This window comes from Manacus candei, unplaced genomic scaffold (genome assembly GCF_025592945.1).
Source record: "Manacus candei isolate 608988 ecotype Guabito, Panama unplaced genomic scaffold, ASM2559294v1 h1tg000011l, whole genome shotgun sequence".
Taxonomy (NCBI): Eukaryota; Metazoa; Chordata; class Aves; order Passeriformes; family Pipridae; genus Manacus; species Manacus candei.
In genome coordinates this window covers 23,125,641-23,142,382 of record NW_026138059.1, presented here as the reverse complement: position 1 = coordinate 23,142,382, position 16,742 = coordinate 23,125,641, and the positions used below count along the sequence as shown (strand labels likewise).

At 42.1% G+C, this 16,742-nt stretch overlaps 1 protein-coding gene across 1 annotated transcript in view; it reads right to left on the bottom strand.

The window, feature by feature from the left end:
* Positions 1-8,376: 8,376 nt before the first annotated feature.
* The window catches only part of SH3BGRL2 (SH3 domain binding glutamate rich protein like 2), a gene marked incomplete at its 5' end in the record, with an annotated part of 44,318 nt that continues 35,952 nt past the window's right edge, over positions 8,377-16,742 (bottom strand). Inside the window, one exon of the mRNA XM_051778237.1 lies at positions 8,377-15,848. Coding sequence (XP_051634197.1) covers positions 15,834-15,848 — 15 coding nt within the window. The remainder of the gene's footprint in view (positions 15,849-16,742) is intronic.

Here is a 16,742-nt window from a genome sequence, read left to right as displayed (position 1 = left end):
ACTAGTGAGGCCACACCTCGAGTACTGTGTCCAGTTCTGGATCCCTCAGTTCAGGAAGGATATTGAGGTGCTGGAGCAGGTCCAGAGAAGAGCAACAAGGCTGGTGAAGGGACTCAAACACAAGTCCTATGAGGAGAGGCTGAGGGAGCTGGGGCTGTTCAGCCTGGAGAAGAGGAGGCTCAGGGGAGACCTCATCACTCTCTACAACTCCCTGAAAGGAGGTTGTAGCCAGGTGGGGGTTGGTCTCTTCTCCCAGGCAATTATCAGAAAGACAAGAGGGCACAGTCTTATGCTGTGCCAGGGGAGGTTTAGGTTAGATATTAGGAAAAAAATTTTTACAGAGAGAGTTCAGACATTGGAATTGGCTGCCCAGGGAAGTGGTGGATTCACCATGGTGGAGGTTTTTAAGATGAGACTGGATGTGGCACTTAGTGCCATAGTCTAGTAACCACAGCAGTGTTGGATCAAGGGTTGGACTTGATGATCTTGAGGTCTTTTCCAACCCGGTCTATTCCATGATTCTGTGATTCTATGATTTTGCCACATTATTTGACATCAGATGGGGTAAATGCAATTTTTCTTTCTAAGTATCAGAGAAGAGCATTTTCTATTGGTAGATGTTTTCCTTGGAGGTGATAAATAATTTATTGTATTAATTTTAGTAGGAACTCAAGCTTTGGGAGACCTCTATTATCCCTGCAGCTGGTCACTTACCTTCTAAGGCACTGGCTACAAATTCAAGACAAGCAAATTTCAAGTGAACCTGAAAATAGCATATTATGATCAGGACAGATGTTGAAAGGGTAGAGGAAAACATAGAAGAAACCTGGGCTTCCTTTGATACAGAAGTGCAACAATCAAACAAGGGTGGTGATCAAAGCACAGATGAACAAGGTTTTATTTCCACTTCTGTAATTTATAAAATACTTTATAAACAGAGTTGGCTGGTGTGAAAGAACTTACTTGCTCCATTGATTTATCTTCCTTCACAACACATGAACCAGATGAAATGCCAGTTGAGCAGAAAAGTTTGAGTAAGTATTGTCCACATAAGATTTTTTTTCTATTATCTGATATTGATAAAGACCTGATTATGTTCTTACCTGATATCAATAAAGATCTGATTATGTTCTCACCAGATCTCTACTTCATAGAAAATGTCTTTAAAGGTTACCACTGCTCGTGTCAGTGACACTGTGCCTATCCTGATCCTTCCTTTGCTGCTGCTGCTGCATCCCCAGTAGCCTTATCAAAAAGGTCCTTCTGTATTGTTTCTAGTTCAGTAATTACTGTGGTAACAAACCACGAACAACAGTAGTATTTGTAGAAGTAGTTGGAAGAAGATTAATTAAAGGTCATTTGGAAAGGAAGATGGTCTCATGCTGTAAAAAAATAATATCAATACCAAGCAGCTGTAACGGCTTTGGAAGGTTTACTTTTGCTTTTAAAGCAGATGTCTGTGTTGTTATTTAATTATGACTAAACTGGAATAGCTGGATGGTATGGGAAATCTGCTGTAAAGGCAGATGTCAGCCAAACTGTTTTAGTTCATACAAAGCATTTGTAAACTCCGGAGGGTTATGGCCCTTTTTAGTTAAACTACAGAGTCTGTAATATGTAGTGCTTATAGTTTATTAAATGCCATTCGTTAAAAGCAACTTATTAGGGAATTTTGAGATTGCCCCATTCCTTTACTCTCTTGTTCTTCCCTCAAGAACAATTAAAGGATGTTCTGCTCCTTTTTGAAGTGTAAAATCAGGCACAACCATGTTAGTACTTTATTAGCAATAAGCATATTTTCAGTGGAAAAGAAATCCAGCCCTTTGCAAAGGGAAGCACACTCATGATGTATTTTTGGGGTTCCGTATTAGCACCCAAAAGGTGGGACCACTGCTGCCCAGGTGGTGCCATGACTGGTGTTTTGCATGTGCTCATGCACTGCTTGGGCTCATGTTAAGACAGCAGAAGGTGAATATTGAAGTCAGTCACTGCATGGTGAGGATCTGTGATTCCAGGGGCTATGAGGAGACACTTCTAGTAGTAGTTGACTTTACTGCCAAATATCCTTCCTTCAGTCACCTTTGTTTTTTGAAGATGTTTATTTGAAGAAGACAATGATATACAGAGCCTATTTATTTGAGATATAGATATGCCAGTTAAAATAAGTATTGAATATTTTCTGAGCTTACATTTGTTGTGATTAATGTAATGCAGATATACAGGTTTGGAGAAAATCTTAAGCACAGCTGAGCCCTTCAAAGTTCTGGTAAGACCAAATCACTTTTCATTTTTTCATTTGGTCTTTCATTTTATACTGAAATCAGGTTTTTTTCAATGAAAGATAACAACTTTTAAAATTACTTCAAACAAACATTTTCTTATTTCCCTTCATCCTCAAAACCTTGCCTCACAGTGTCTATAGCAAAGTTTTGGGTGATTACTGTAGAACAAGCAGGAAGAAAATGTGTCCCTGGAGGTCAGGAAGCTGTGACAGCTGGTGCATTGAAGATGGACATAGAATAAAATATGGAGATTAGTTATCTTTTCCACAGAAGACAGGATTTGGGTTCAGGCTTAAATGCCTGCATCCAAGTAGCCTTCTCTAGATGTCCATTTGCAGTAATGGGAACTTTGATTTCTTGTTCATATGAGAACATTCATTTACTTATTTTAAATGGAGCTAAGCCACATCCCAGGGTTTGCATGCTTTCTAAATTGAAGAAAATGACACAAAGCTAAAGGATGCATTCAATTTATGGACTGTAATTAATGTCAACAGAGTGATGATGCATTTATTCAGTGATAAAGCAAACTGATGAAGTAGGGGCATCAAGAAGGTGTTTGTAGAGTTGCTATGATCTTGATGGAATCCTTAATGTTGAAGGATTGTAATCAATATTTAAACAATTGAAAATGGTGCTACTTAGGTCTAGTGGCTCCTATGACCGTGGTTTGCTTTAACAGAACTTGTGCTTTGGGTGGTTTGGGTTGTAAGAAAGCACATAACTGCTTTCAAAATGTATCTGTTACATCTGTTGGTCCCTGTGCCTATCCCACGGAGCAAGATTGCAGGGGCACCATCGATGGTAAGCTTCTACTTTCTGCAAGTGCTTCTTTGAACCCCGCAACAAGGAGGGCTAACTTTACTCCTCGAATTTTTGGTGAACTTGTGTTACACTACATAATTTCAGTCTCACTGCTCAGTAACAGGTGTAGCAGAAGCAACACATTTTCACAGAGGCCTGTCTAATTGCAGCCTAATTTTCAGCCCGACAACAGCAGCACTGAAATTCCCTGAGGGGTTTTTCCTGTTTCTGTGTGCCTGTGCAAGGAGAGGCATTTCACTCTGCCTCTCCCCCAGAGGAGTAGAGCTCCTGTCAGCCTCAGCAGAACAGCTGCTTCCCTGGAAAAAACACTCCTAGGTACGTACATACTGCTGTGGAAAAATAGCCCTTGTAAAACTGGCTTAAAATTGTATTTTTCACTTTAAAAATGTATATGGTAAATATTTCACTCTGCATATAATTATTAATCTGTATTTCAGCTTTTCTTTAATCTATTTCTAGACAAAATAGGGGTGAAAATAGGACTTTCTATAACCCTGATGAAAGCATCTGTCAACTAACGGGAAAGAAATAAGTACAAGAGACTTGTTAATAAAACAGTAAAACTATCTAGAGACACAGCATTACAACGAGGGAGCTTAGTGCTCTAATTAAACCATCTGCTTTTAAAATTGATTTTCTTTAGCAACCATCTCGAGTTCTGGGGTGTCCCTGCATGGCACTGAGCTGAGCCCATGGACTCATCTCAGTCTTCTCTGGGCAAGCAGGCACTGTCCTCCACACTGGCTGTCTCAGGTGGTGCAAAATGACCCCCAAAGCCTTTGCCCTCATTCAGAAGTGCTCCAGAGAGGTGTCTCATGTGCCAGGGCAGTGGTGTCCGCTGAACTGGGGCCATTTCTGCCTCATCCATATACCTCCTTCATTAGGGCGCATGCTGAAACTGTACCTGACAGCTCCTCATTTGGGGGAATTAGGGAGGAGGAATAAAATAACCTTTCTCCACCCACTGAAGAAATTTCCTAGGTCTGAGGATAGTGGCTACTGGCTGGTTTATAGAGCGAAACAGCAAAGATTTGGGAGTTTTGTTCCAGAGTACAACTGGAAGAACTTTGCAATCTTAAAGCTTTGTGAAGAAGTCAATCCTTGTGCCATCCAGCTCTACTGAAACACCATCAGGAGTCCACCATCCGTTTTATTTTCCACACATAACATGTTTTCACTGCAGATGAACAGTTTTTCTCACTTTCTTTCTTTTTCTTCTTCTTTTTTTTTTTTTGCCTTTTTTGGTTTTGTTTGCCTCATGTCACAGGCATGAGGACCATGCGCATTGGCAACATCTTTCTCCTGAAGATCTTTCATGAATCCAACAAAATAGAATAAGTCTCTGGAAATTTCAACCAGGGATCCACTGCTTGCAAAGGCAAATTGGCAGAAGCCTCTGCAGAAGCAAAGTAGGCAACAGGGGGTTGGCTGGCTGGAGCACTGTTTAGCCAATGTGCAGAGCTGCTGGGAAGCAGTGGCACAGGCTACACATACTGCCTTACCTGACCTCTGGTAAATTCAGAGGGCAAAGCTGTAAGCATGGGAAAAGCTAATTAAATGCAGCACTCAATTAAAATCCCTCTAAAAATGTTTATTAGCTTTGTGCAAAACAGTTTACTCATCCTTATACTATTCTGCTCAGCTTCTTTATGAGGACAGACTGTTCAGGAGTGCTGGAAAACCAAGGTGTAGGATAATTCTGTGGTCCTTGGAAAGTGTTGGTTTGACATGGTCTAAGCAGAGCGATGAGCTGCTGCATGCATGTTCAGCCACCTTGAGAGGAATCATAGAACCACAGAACACCAGGTTGGAAGGGACTTCAGAGATAATCTGGTCCAACATTTTTTGGTAAAAACATGGTCTAGGCAAGCTGGCCCAGCCAAATCTTCAAAGTGTCTAGTGCTGGGGAATCCACTGCTTCCTGGGGAGATCATTCCATTGGCTGATTGTTCCAATTGGGAAAAAAATTTCCTCTTGTGTCGTCAGAATCTCCCCAGGAGTAACTTGTACCACTTACCCCCAGCATTTTCTATGTAATTCCTTTCAAAAAGGGAGTCTCCACCTTCTTCGTAGCCATCCTACAAATACTGGAACATAGAAATAACATCTCCCCTAAGCTTTCTCCTCTTAAGGTTGAAACCCAGCTCTCTCAGCCTTTCCTCATGTGGAGTCCTTCAATCATATTTGTGGCCCTTCTCTGGACTCTCTCCAGCTTGTGCACATCTGGTTCTGCACAGCAGGGACCATAACTGAACACAGCATTCCAGGTGTGGACTGACAAGCACTGAGTGGGATAATGACTCCTTTATCTCTGTTAGTGCTGCCCTTGTTGAGACAGAAGAGGCAGCTCCTTTGCTTGAAGTATTACTGACCACCTCCTGGGGAAAAAGAAGCCAGTCTAGTCCAATGAGCCGCAAACAGGTAAAAATAATCTCTCTAAAGCTTCCTGGAAATGGTATGAATTGCTGTTTCAGCCTTTTCAGTTGTTTTCTGCATCTACAAAAGCTTGGTGTGAGCAGAAAGAATTGGAGAAGGTGGTCTGTCTGTAATAACTTTCATTTTCTTCCCCTTAAGCTGTGCCAAGAAGAGGAGCCTACTGTGAAAATATGTCTCTAAAATTAAAACTAATTTCTCAGGAGCCTCCCTACTTACTTTCTTTAATTTTAAAAGCTGGCTTATCTTGCATTAACAGAAGCTTGAACAACATGTTCTTTACAGGCAGGCATAAAGTATTCATAACACAAACGGATGACAACAGGATTGCACAATGCTCCTGGGCACTCCTCCAACCAGAGGGACTCCATCCGGCCCCCAGCGACAGCGCAGCAGAGCAGAACTCCCAACTTGAAGTAGGGCTTGTACCATATGGCATCTAGCAGCATCCCACAGCCTCCTACCAGCACTCACTCGGCACAGGGTGCCAAGCAGGTGCCCATGGACCCTGGTATTAGAGACATGGGGCTCTGCCAGTGCCTGACCTCCCTCACCTGGTTGAGTAAAGCCCATGGACTTCAGTCACAGTGGGTGACGGCAGCTGCTGGCATGTTCTGTGTGAGGAAACTTCTGTTGCTGCAAATTTGGTCAGCCTCAAATTTTATGTTGGCTGGGGAGAGGAAGACAAGAAAGCACCCACAGAAGACAGCATTGCTGCCGTCTCACGGACAAGAAAAAATGCCATGTCCATGGGTGAAGTGGGTAAAATGCTTAAAGGTAGCACGAGCACCAGTTTGGAAAGCCAGTGAGTGTCAGCTGCGAGCATCTCTGTGCCTGTGAGTGATGCTGGGCCCAGGAAGGCTCACCATACCCTGGGTTTGGTAACTGCATATTGTTTCACAATGTACATACTGTCTGTGCTGTCCTCTAGATGTCAGTGACAGACAGCATATCCCAGCTCCCCACTTCCACCCACACCTCCTCATGGCTGGGCCAAGCTCTTCCCTCTTTTCCTTTTCCTGGCTTCATTGTCTCTGATACAGGACTGACCCTTTGTGGCAGCACCAAAGGAGATGGTCCTCCAAAGCAAGCTGATATGTAAATCTGTGACCTCATTTTTTGAAAAGGTGAATCTCTGATTTTCTCCTGGGTTACCACTCCTTGGCAATACGGTTTGTCCTTTTGCTCTGTTGGATGAGGCCATCCAGATCTCCATGAAAACATGGGCATGCTTTCCCAAAGCAGGTATGCTCTCCTCGGAGGTAAGCAGAGGAGAATTACTGTAGGCCCCTGATCAGGATGGGGAACGCCATGCCAGTGTGTGCTGCTGGTGTTACAGCAGGATCTCACAACAATGGACAGATAAGGAGGTGCAGGAGGAAAAAAAAGTCTATTCAACAATTTCCTATGCTAATGGAGCTGCTGGTAAAATAATTTTCCATCAGAGCCTTTCTCAATGAAAAATGAGGTGGGTGAAAGTATTAAAAAAAAAAAAGTCAATGTACTTTCTTTGGGGCTTCTATCTTTTAAGAAGAATGTAAAAAATAATTTATTTATTACATTGGCTTGTTTTCCATCTTTTTATTCTATAAGGGAAGTGGGGAAGTGGACAATGTTTCTCTAAACATCTCTAATGTAAACATCTTCAGTCAGCACAGTGTGAAGCCCATATTCACTAGAGACCTCATTCTCTAACGTCACCCTCTTTTCATCCCTCCCCCTCTCATTTCCCAGGATGTCAAAAAGGTCTTCAAGAAGGTACAACCATGATTTAGTCTGCCTTTACTAATGCCCTACAGTGTTAAGTGTCTAAGAGCATCATTTGTAAGGACACCACAAGAGTGATTTTTTGGGGCAAATCCAGTGATTTTGGTTTGACGTGCAAAAAAAGCCAGACAGCAGCACTAGACTGGAGGTGAACAAGAGGCAGCAGCAAGAGGAGAAGGAAGAGGGAGATCCTGAGCCCAGTGCAGCACCAGCAGGCAGCATTCAACTGCTAAAAGGCACAAGACAGATTGTGTACAGGCTGGGGGAAAAATGGCCATTGCCCTTATCTTGCTCACCACAGCATACAAACAGGGCCATAACTGCAACAGGCCTCAGGCCCATCATGTACAGGATTTTATGCCAAAGTAACTGCTGTCTGCCAAGGAGAGTCATGTTCCTTGTTCGAATTAGTGGGGAATTAGGATCTGCCTTTACCGATATTTTCTAAAACATATGTCCACCTATTAAACTGAAATAAAATTCTAAAAGGTGATTGGCTACTCATGGTCTTTTCCAGATCTGTATTTTACTCCTGCAGCTGTTGTAAGTTCAAGGACCAGATCCCTGGCTATTGATTTTTCTGACACCTTTGAATTAACTGAAGGTTAACGTCTGTCATGAGAATGTTTAATTCATGTATTTAGCAAGTCCAGTTCTTTCATCTGCCCACACAATATGCCCAGGAAATATGCTAAATTGGAGCAATAACTCAGTCAGGGCTAAAATGGGAAACTGCTAAATGGCAACACTTCTGCCAAGAGACTGAAAGCAAATATCAGAATCATCTCTAATTACAAATTTTGGTAGCTGAAGTAATTTAAGTGCTCATTCTGGACTTGCTTCATGGAGTTACTCCATGCTATTGTATAGAGGGAATCTCCTCTTTCCAGGGATCTCATTTGGCCATGGATGTCAGTGGTGCTGACAGAGAGAGAACTGAACTCTCCACTGGCAGAAGCATAGCTAAGGCAGTAGAGGAAACCAGCTCATCTGACAGGTAATTCCTGTGAGGGAGGCTTTTTAAATGAAAGGACAACAAGGACAATGAAGACAAAAAATAAAGTTCAGCTGAAATTTGGAAGAAAGTTTATTTTTTTGGTACAAGAGAAGCAGGATTTCGAGACAACTTTCCAACTGGTATAGCAGAGCCAAAAAACCCCAAAACAAAACAAAACACCAAAAACAAACAGAAAAACCCCAAACAAAACACACCCACAGGAAAAAAAAAATCAACCCAGACCCAGTGTGGTGCTTTAAGCTGGAATTGGGTAGTTTCATGAAACAGACTCTGTGATGACAGAAACAGCAGAGGACTTGTCTCTCTAACCCAAGAGATCTCCTCTAGGTTGACTATTTAATGCAGACCATGAAATTTGTTGCATTGAAATGCCATCCCCTCTGTAGGTTTCGGCAGGTATAAGTGGGTTTGATGGATACTCACACTTTGGTCAGAGTGAGAATGTTCTTAAGGACATGAAATGGTCACTTAGGGCTTAAGTATTATAGTCCATCTGGAACAGTACTGATGGTACAGCAATTTACCTTAATGACTCAAGAACATATTTCACAGCAATGCTGTATAGCTGTCTTGACCTAAAAGCCCTCTCATGGCTTGAACTCAAATTTATGCCGCTCACAGAAGACATCCGAAAGAAAAAAGCATATCCAATAAAACCATGAAGAAAAACAGAAGATTTAAAGCTATGAAAACCCAAAGAAGAAAACGTGTTGAAGGAAAATTATACCAACGGTAGCAATGATTATCAAGGTCTCATAGTAATAAGACCATTACTTTGGGGGTCAGCAGTGAAAGCCATTATCAGCCATTACGGGGTGCCCCACATCAGGACAGCAGTGGGTTGCAGCACCGGTCAGGCACAGTGCCCGAAGCACTACAGACAGCTCAGCAAGCAGATTCCCTGTCTTTTGGAGATGACATATGGTCATGTCTCTGCTGCAGACAGATGATGTCACCAGAGGACTCAGAAAGAGCTGTTCCCAGCAGAGACAATTATTAGGCAATAGCTGAAAGAGGACAATACGAGTATGTGGCCAAAGGAAGCTGAGGTAGAAAGAATTGGGGTCACACAGCTTTAATCAGAAAATTTACAACGAAATGATAAAAGTTTTGTATTTGAAAACATTAGTGTGTTCATATCATGCTTAAGACTGACTCAGCTTTCTTAGTTCTCACATATGAAAGTCTGGTCAGTACATCATCAATTTTTGCCTCTTCACACCTACATTCTTCCTGCCTCCCCCCATCAGGGATATAAAGCTGTGAAAGGTAAGCATGGTTTGCTGCGTGGCACGGTTAAAGGAGGTAGCACCCGGACTGGAAGAGGTATATGGTCTCTGAGGTTCGAGAGGCACTGAACTAGTGCACTGTTTATTCCTGGTATGTGAAAAATACCTCCTTTCTCAAGCAGCAGGGAGCAGGAAGCATCCCCAGATGGATGCAGGGCTGCTGCAGCATGTGAGGTGTTTTCTGAGAATAGCAGCATCACCATGTAAGGGCTCTTGCTTACAGGGTGCCTACTGGGGCATCCTTGGGGATTGGGACAGGGTGTACAGAGTCTGCCTGCTTCCCCAGACACGAAGAGGTAGGCTCCTCCTGTGCCTACCTACCACTGGCTTTGCATCTGAATGCCTCTAGAGCAGGGATTTTTAAGACACAAATTTTTTTACTTCTGAGTATTTCCCTGGGCTGAGGAGTCATGGTCAGAAGTATGTGCTTTCCCTGGAGAGTGAGGTTCCTCTCCTGAACTAGATGTATGTACTGTGGACAGCTGAACTGGATAGGACAACCAAGCAGCTAGAGAGTGGCACACATTTCCCAAAGACTCTGCTTCTGAACTCCCTGTTTCCAATCTAAAATAATTTCTTTCTTGCCTTCTAAACACAATTTTTCAAGGCTCCAGCTGATCTTTTCTTTAGGGTGCTAATTCCTTAATCCTATAATTTTCTAATGTTTCCCAAATTCGCCAGGGGATTCCATCACATGCAATGGTGGCCTTTAAAGAAATCAATGTATGGAGGACTTGACCCAGAATGTTTGCACCAGGCAACCTGAGGGAGGTCACTTCAGATAAGAGTGTCAAGGGACCTTCAGTGACAGCTTGTTTGAAGTCTATGGAATAAAGAAGGCAAGTCATTCTGGCACCTAAAAGGCAGATCAAGCAAATGAGCAAGTTCAGGAGGACCTTCTCACAGCCCAGACCAACAGCTCTGGGTGAAGACAGACTGGTAGACACACGTGCACATGTGCAAACACAGCAATGACTTTCAAGCACTTTCCCACTGCTGCTCCCCTGGCAGAGAGAGTAGACACAGAGCTGGGAGGATCCCATGGGATGCATGGGAGGATGACTGTGGTAAAGCATCCTGCACCATGCAACCTTTGCCTGCTTACTGCTCTCAGTGTATTCCTCAGCAGCCGGGTAAGAGGAATGTGAGTGTCGTGACTTTACACACAGGCTGTGATGTCACCCGATCAAAGTGACACAGAACATCACTTCCTCTCTGCAAATCAAGAAGCTCCTGCCCACCCCTGCAGCAAAATCTGTCTGCTTCTTCCCACCATGACATAACAGTTGAGCTACTAGAGCTCTGTTCACTTCAGAAAGGTGCTACTGGTCCTCCCTCAGCTGAGGATCCCACTTCAGGCATTTCAGGCTTGCCTTTTCCATCCATACCTCCTGCATTAGAGCAGGTGGCAAAGAAACTTGCTCCAAGGTGCAGAAGTCATAAATAGGCAAAGTTTTCATGGCAGTGCTCACACTAGATAGCGGAAAAGTTTTAGACAGGAACAATAAGGTATTAAAAAATACATACTAGACAGAGAATCGAGAGAAGACTGTAATGACGCAAACCTGTACATTTGGTTAGACACTTACCTGGCAAAACATATTTAATTACCTTCTATGGATTAACAAAGTGGATAGGTAAACCAGGAACTCACATTTCTTTCAGACAATAAAAAGCAGTGAAGATTTTTAGCTCTACCTAGGAGTTAAACTTCAGTGTGCGGAAACTTCCTGGCCCCAATGTCCAAGTCGCCCCAAAGGATCTGTCCTTTATTTCTGTGGTATTTATCAGCTAACACAAGCACAAAAACTGGAAGGCAATAAATCATCCCTTTTTTTCTTCTTTACTACTATTTACCTGAGGAGACCCTAGCACAGCAGGCATTCTGCACATTGCAAAGCCTCTTACAGGATCAGGCCCACCCTTTCCAGGTTAAAAGTTCTGCAGTGCTTCCATCTGGAGAAGGGGCCCAAACCAAAGCACTCTGATTGTCACCAGAGTGAGCTACAGCAAGAATAAAGAGTCATATTTTTTCATTGTTTCCTTTGGCACATACAACACAGAGCATGTCTTTTTTGAATTACAACTTTTTATTAGATGAACACAGTTTAATACATAATGTGTACATGGCCTAGGATGCAACGTGCTCCCTCCCCTACCGAGTTACAGAACACTGACGCCGTGAAGGTGAACACCAGCTCTGCATTTGTGCCTCACAGGGATGTTACAGATGGCTGGGAGCGGAAGCTTTGCACACATGTAGGTCTACACAGGACAGGATGACACACATTAGGAAGAGGTGAAGTAGGAAAAGAGGAGTAAGCTGGATCTGCCCTGGCTGGAGGACTGCTCTCAACAAACTGCTCTCCATTTTCCCTCCCAAATTCTTTAGGGAGCAAGAGGGTGAAGGATAGGCCATGATGCAGTGGAAGTCCTGTGGAAAGCGATGCTATGTGGTTTCACACATGGCACTGCCAGCCAAAGGCCCCTGCGAGAACCCCTGGTCACGGCGCCGTCACAAGCCGTGCGCCATTCTGCACCACGTCTGCCACTCCTGCTCTCTGTGCAGGGGGTACACACAGGGCTCCATCCTCCTGCTACTGTTTGTGCCAAGATCTGGTGAAATCAGTGAGTCACTGAAGACTAATGGGATTTGGCACTTTCCTGATGATCACCCCATTCTTGCACTCCTACATCTGAACCAAGGTATTGCCCCAAATAATGGCCTGATGGGGGAAAAGGGCAGGGAGGGACAACCAGAAAATGCAGTGAGAGCTTGGCAGCTACTCTTCACTTCAGTCACAGCACTTGTGCTGCTCAACACTTGAATCAGATACTTATTGTAAACTAAGTGTAAACATAGATTTATGGGCTTTACTGCAGGTCCACTTCCCTTGGAAGGTTTGATTCTAGACAGTCAACAAATAGGAAAGGAGAAAAAAGAAAATCACCTAAGAAAAATCAGAAGTTCAGAAGACTCATCAAAAACTGTTTCAGTCTTACAAAGCATGTGCCTTTTGACTCAGGCCTTGAAACTAATTTACTGTATTATTAAAAAAATGGCAATATAGAAACTACCCCTTTCTCAGTTCAAAGTTTAAGCACATCTAGGAAGACCCTACAGAAACAGTCCTCTTTCTGGCAAGGCACTATCCAGTAGTGTGTGGCACAAACAAAAACACCTCTATCAAAGCCACTGATACAGTGAATGTGCATGTGCACGTCAGCCCACACAGCAGCTTCAGCTAGGTACAAAGATCTACAGTTTAATTCACACTGCTCTCCCTTTTAAAAAGTGTAGTAGTTAGAAGTATTAACCAGAAATTTGGACCATTTGGTTGGTTCTCAAGCAAAAATTTTGAAGAGAACTAAGAATTTATTATTTCTTTCAATAACTGTCTCTAGTTTCCCCAGACCTTTTCAGTTACCTGATAGCTACATTTCATTATTACAAAACTGGTTTAAAAAATTCCAGATCATCTTGTGTAACAAACTAGAACTCTACTTAGTTTAACTACAAAAATAAGGCTGTCGCACAACAGACCAAATTCACATTCAAATAACACCTCTTTTATATATATATATATATATATATATATATATATATACTTCTTTTTTTTTAAAACTAGTCACTTATAATTCAAAAGCACATATTCTAAGGGACTTACACTGCCAATCCATACAAGCAAGCAGAATATCTTCAGAGTTAGTGTTGTCCTCCACACAGATTATGCCCACATGTGTGCTCTGAAATAAGCTAGGTTTACTTAACAGCTGTAACAAGACTAACTCTCCACTAAATGAGAGCCTTCTATTCTACATTTATCAAAATTCAAGAGGAGTTTTGCAAAACTAATTTCATCCCTGGAGGAATCAGTGTGGTTTTGCCTTTCACATCAGTAAGCCTGGGATTTTGCCCAGGATTACTCATGTGTATATACTTACACACTTAGGTAAATTTTTCAAACCCGGGACTTCAGGCAGTTCTAGAAGTTTACAACGTATCAAGTACATGATAAATCCAGGATGGCTTTTCTGTAATCAACTGTGCAATTATGTAAATTTATATATGTATTCATTTACAAAGTTAAATATTTAACTTCCTTCTAGGAATAGTTCCTTCTGCTGTTAACTTGGTGAAGTTAACAATGTCATATTCCCTTCCTATAGTGAGATTCAAGTCTCATGAAAATATGGGATTGGTTACAAGAATGTCACAGTACCTTAACACAGACAACAATTCTTAAAAACATATATTCGGGATTCCTGTAGAGAAGGTGCCACGGCTAAGATTTTGACCAGTAAATACAACCATGGACTTCAAATCCGTGTGTGCTCTTGCTCCATCTAGCCCTTTAACTGAACTGAAGAGCCAGGTTTGTTCAGTCTGGTACAAAGAAGGCTAAGATGTCATCTAATGGTAGACTACAACTATCTTGAGGGCAGTTGCAAGAAGAATGGTGCCAATCTCTTTCTGAGTCCCAGAAAACTCAGTAAAGGCAACAGCCACAAATTACAGCCTAGGAGTCAAAACTGGATTTTATAAGAAAGTTTTCACTAGGAAAGCATTGCAGCAATGGCACAGGTTACCTACAGAGTTATGAGATCTTCATCTTTGGATATTTTTAATGCTCTGCTAGACAAATCTATATCTGATCCAAGCCAGTGTTGTCGTTAGCCCTGATTTTGACAGTGCTGGGCCAGATGACCTCCTACTGTTGTCCCTTCCAACTAACATGTCTTGTATGCCACGTTTACTGATGTTAACAGAACATTCAATTTGTTGCACAAGACAGTGTGACACTTTTTACAAGTTTAGCTTCCTTCAAGCCACACAGTCTGAGTGGTACTGTGATTGCAAAGAAGCTTTTCCACATAATGGTTGTCTTTCATTACCCAAAGACTGTGATGGCACTACCCTGTCATTATGAAATCACTTGAGTTAAAGACACATTACAGCATAACTGTTATTTTCATAGCCAAACTTGATTCAAGATGCATAATGCAATTTGACTTCTCTCTAGAATGCATTTTGTAATGTATATTACAACGGGCCTAAGTTCTGCTATACACATCAATGCAGTCTCCCTAGAATAATCTCCACTTTCTTTACTTGGCCCCTGTTCCTCAGCTGAACTGCCATTGTGGCCTTATCCAGCAAAGCACACACCCAGATTTTTCACTGTCTTTGAGGCACCATCACATGACCACATCTGGGGATATAACCAAGACAACAGCTAGGCAAGTTAGGCGTGCTCTTAGACCATAGTAGTGTTAACCACCCATGGGACTGAGCCCTGACTCTCAAAGTATCCCCCTGACTTTCACGTGGCTTGTGGTGGAGCTGTGTGTTATTGGAGGTAAAGTGAAGGGTTTGGCAAAATTTCAAGACAGACTGACTACAGAGCTCCAACTGTGGGTATTAAGACTTTCTCATTTAAGAGATAACTTCATATTACCATTAGCTACAAGACCCCTTTAGTTCTTCTGAACTCCCCGGTATTTCCACCAAGTGTTTTCCTGCACGTTTCACCTGCTTTTGGAAGAGGAAACGTCAAAATATTTCACTTTGGCACCTCCCTCATGAAAGGAATTGGTTTTAAACAGTCAGTTGCAATGTGCATCATTAGACAAATCAAGTCTTGATGAACAATATTAGCAGCCCATGTCTCTTAAAATAACCATCATCTAGAATAAACATCACAATAAATAAATGTAGAGCAAAAATACAGCAGTTATTGACTTAGACAGAGATCTCAAAATTTATGTTTTTTATCTTCTGGATCATAGCCAGCACAGACAGCCTAATTAACCATGAGCACTTTAACTATCATGATGAGCTAATTTGGGAAGACTTAAAAACAGTAGGAAGTTTGACTACATAAGTATATCCATGAATGATATAAGCCCTACACTTCCACTCCTTGCTCTCAAACATACATGTCTGTTAGAATATCAGGGCCAGTTGCAAGAGCAAGCCAAAGACAAAAGTGAAACATCAACAGTGAGTATTATTAAAAAGGAAGATGAGTAGCCTGGCCTGTTTCATACGTGTGTCATTAGCTCCAGACTATTGGAGAGCACCATCTCATGGCAAGCAGACTACTACTAATGATGCGTGTTTGCTCTATCACAGTGATCCATTAGGGAAGCTGTTATGTGCTGAAGAACAGGGTCATTCATTCAGAAATGTGCTTGTTGGGGCTTCACATCGGCTTTCTAGGGTTCTGATGCCTACTGAAAAGACAAAAACAAAATATTGGTTATTACTAATATAATATTAATGTTTTGAATACATTCTCATCTCCTGTGCCTGTGCTCTTTGCATATAAGATGTCCCTAACCTTGGTCCACATAGCAGCTGAGGATGCATCCTCTGAAGTGCTACCAGACTGAAGCGGATAGTTTATAGAGACATTCCTCCAGGCCTACAAGAGGATATTTTCTAGGAATAGAGCTTTTAAGAATAGAGTATTTCAGATTGCATCTTTTTCCTACGATTCTCCAAGCTACAAAATGAGGCAGGCTGCCAAAATAACCTGCTTTTGCAGTTCTCTGCTGAGGTTCCTTCCCACTCCTGTCCCTCATGGGGTCCATAAATAAATCAATTCCTGGCAGAAGTGGAGGTCTATAGATACACAAGAGCTACCATCCAGTCCTGAGACAGTACTACTACAAAACACACCTATATCTACAGTACCCAAGAGAAGAAAAATCCTCCCCTATGTGTCTAATCTACAACCAGAAGGTGCACCACAAAGTCTCTTTGAACAAGTGTCCAGGCTTTCATATGGCAATAAAATTTCCTCTGTTATACTGATGTCCATAGAAAGATGCTACCTGGCTTTGTGTTCTGACCTGTGTATATGTGTTTGTTAAAACTGAATTCTTATCCAAAAAGTTGATATAATTCCTGACTGCTCCAGTGCTTCAGCATTAAAAAAAAACAAAAAAAAAAAACAATGCCTAATGAATAAATGCTGAGCCATTAGGCCAGGCTACAGACATTCCAGTGCTTAAGATCTTAGTTCTGTCTCCTGCTATAATTCATCCAGTTGCTTACAATTTAGATTGATAATGTGAAGGAGAATGTATTCTTAAAACTTAATTTATCTGCTGTCTCAAATC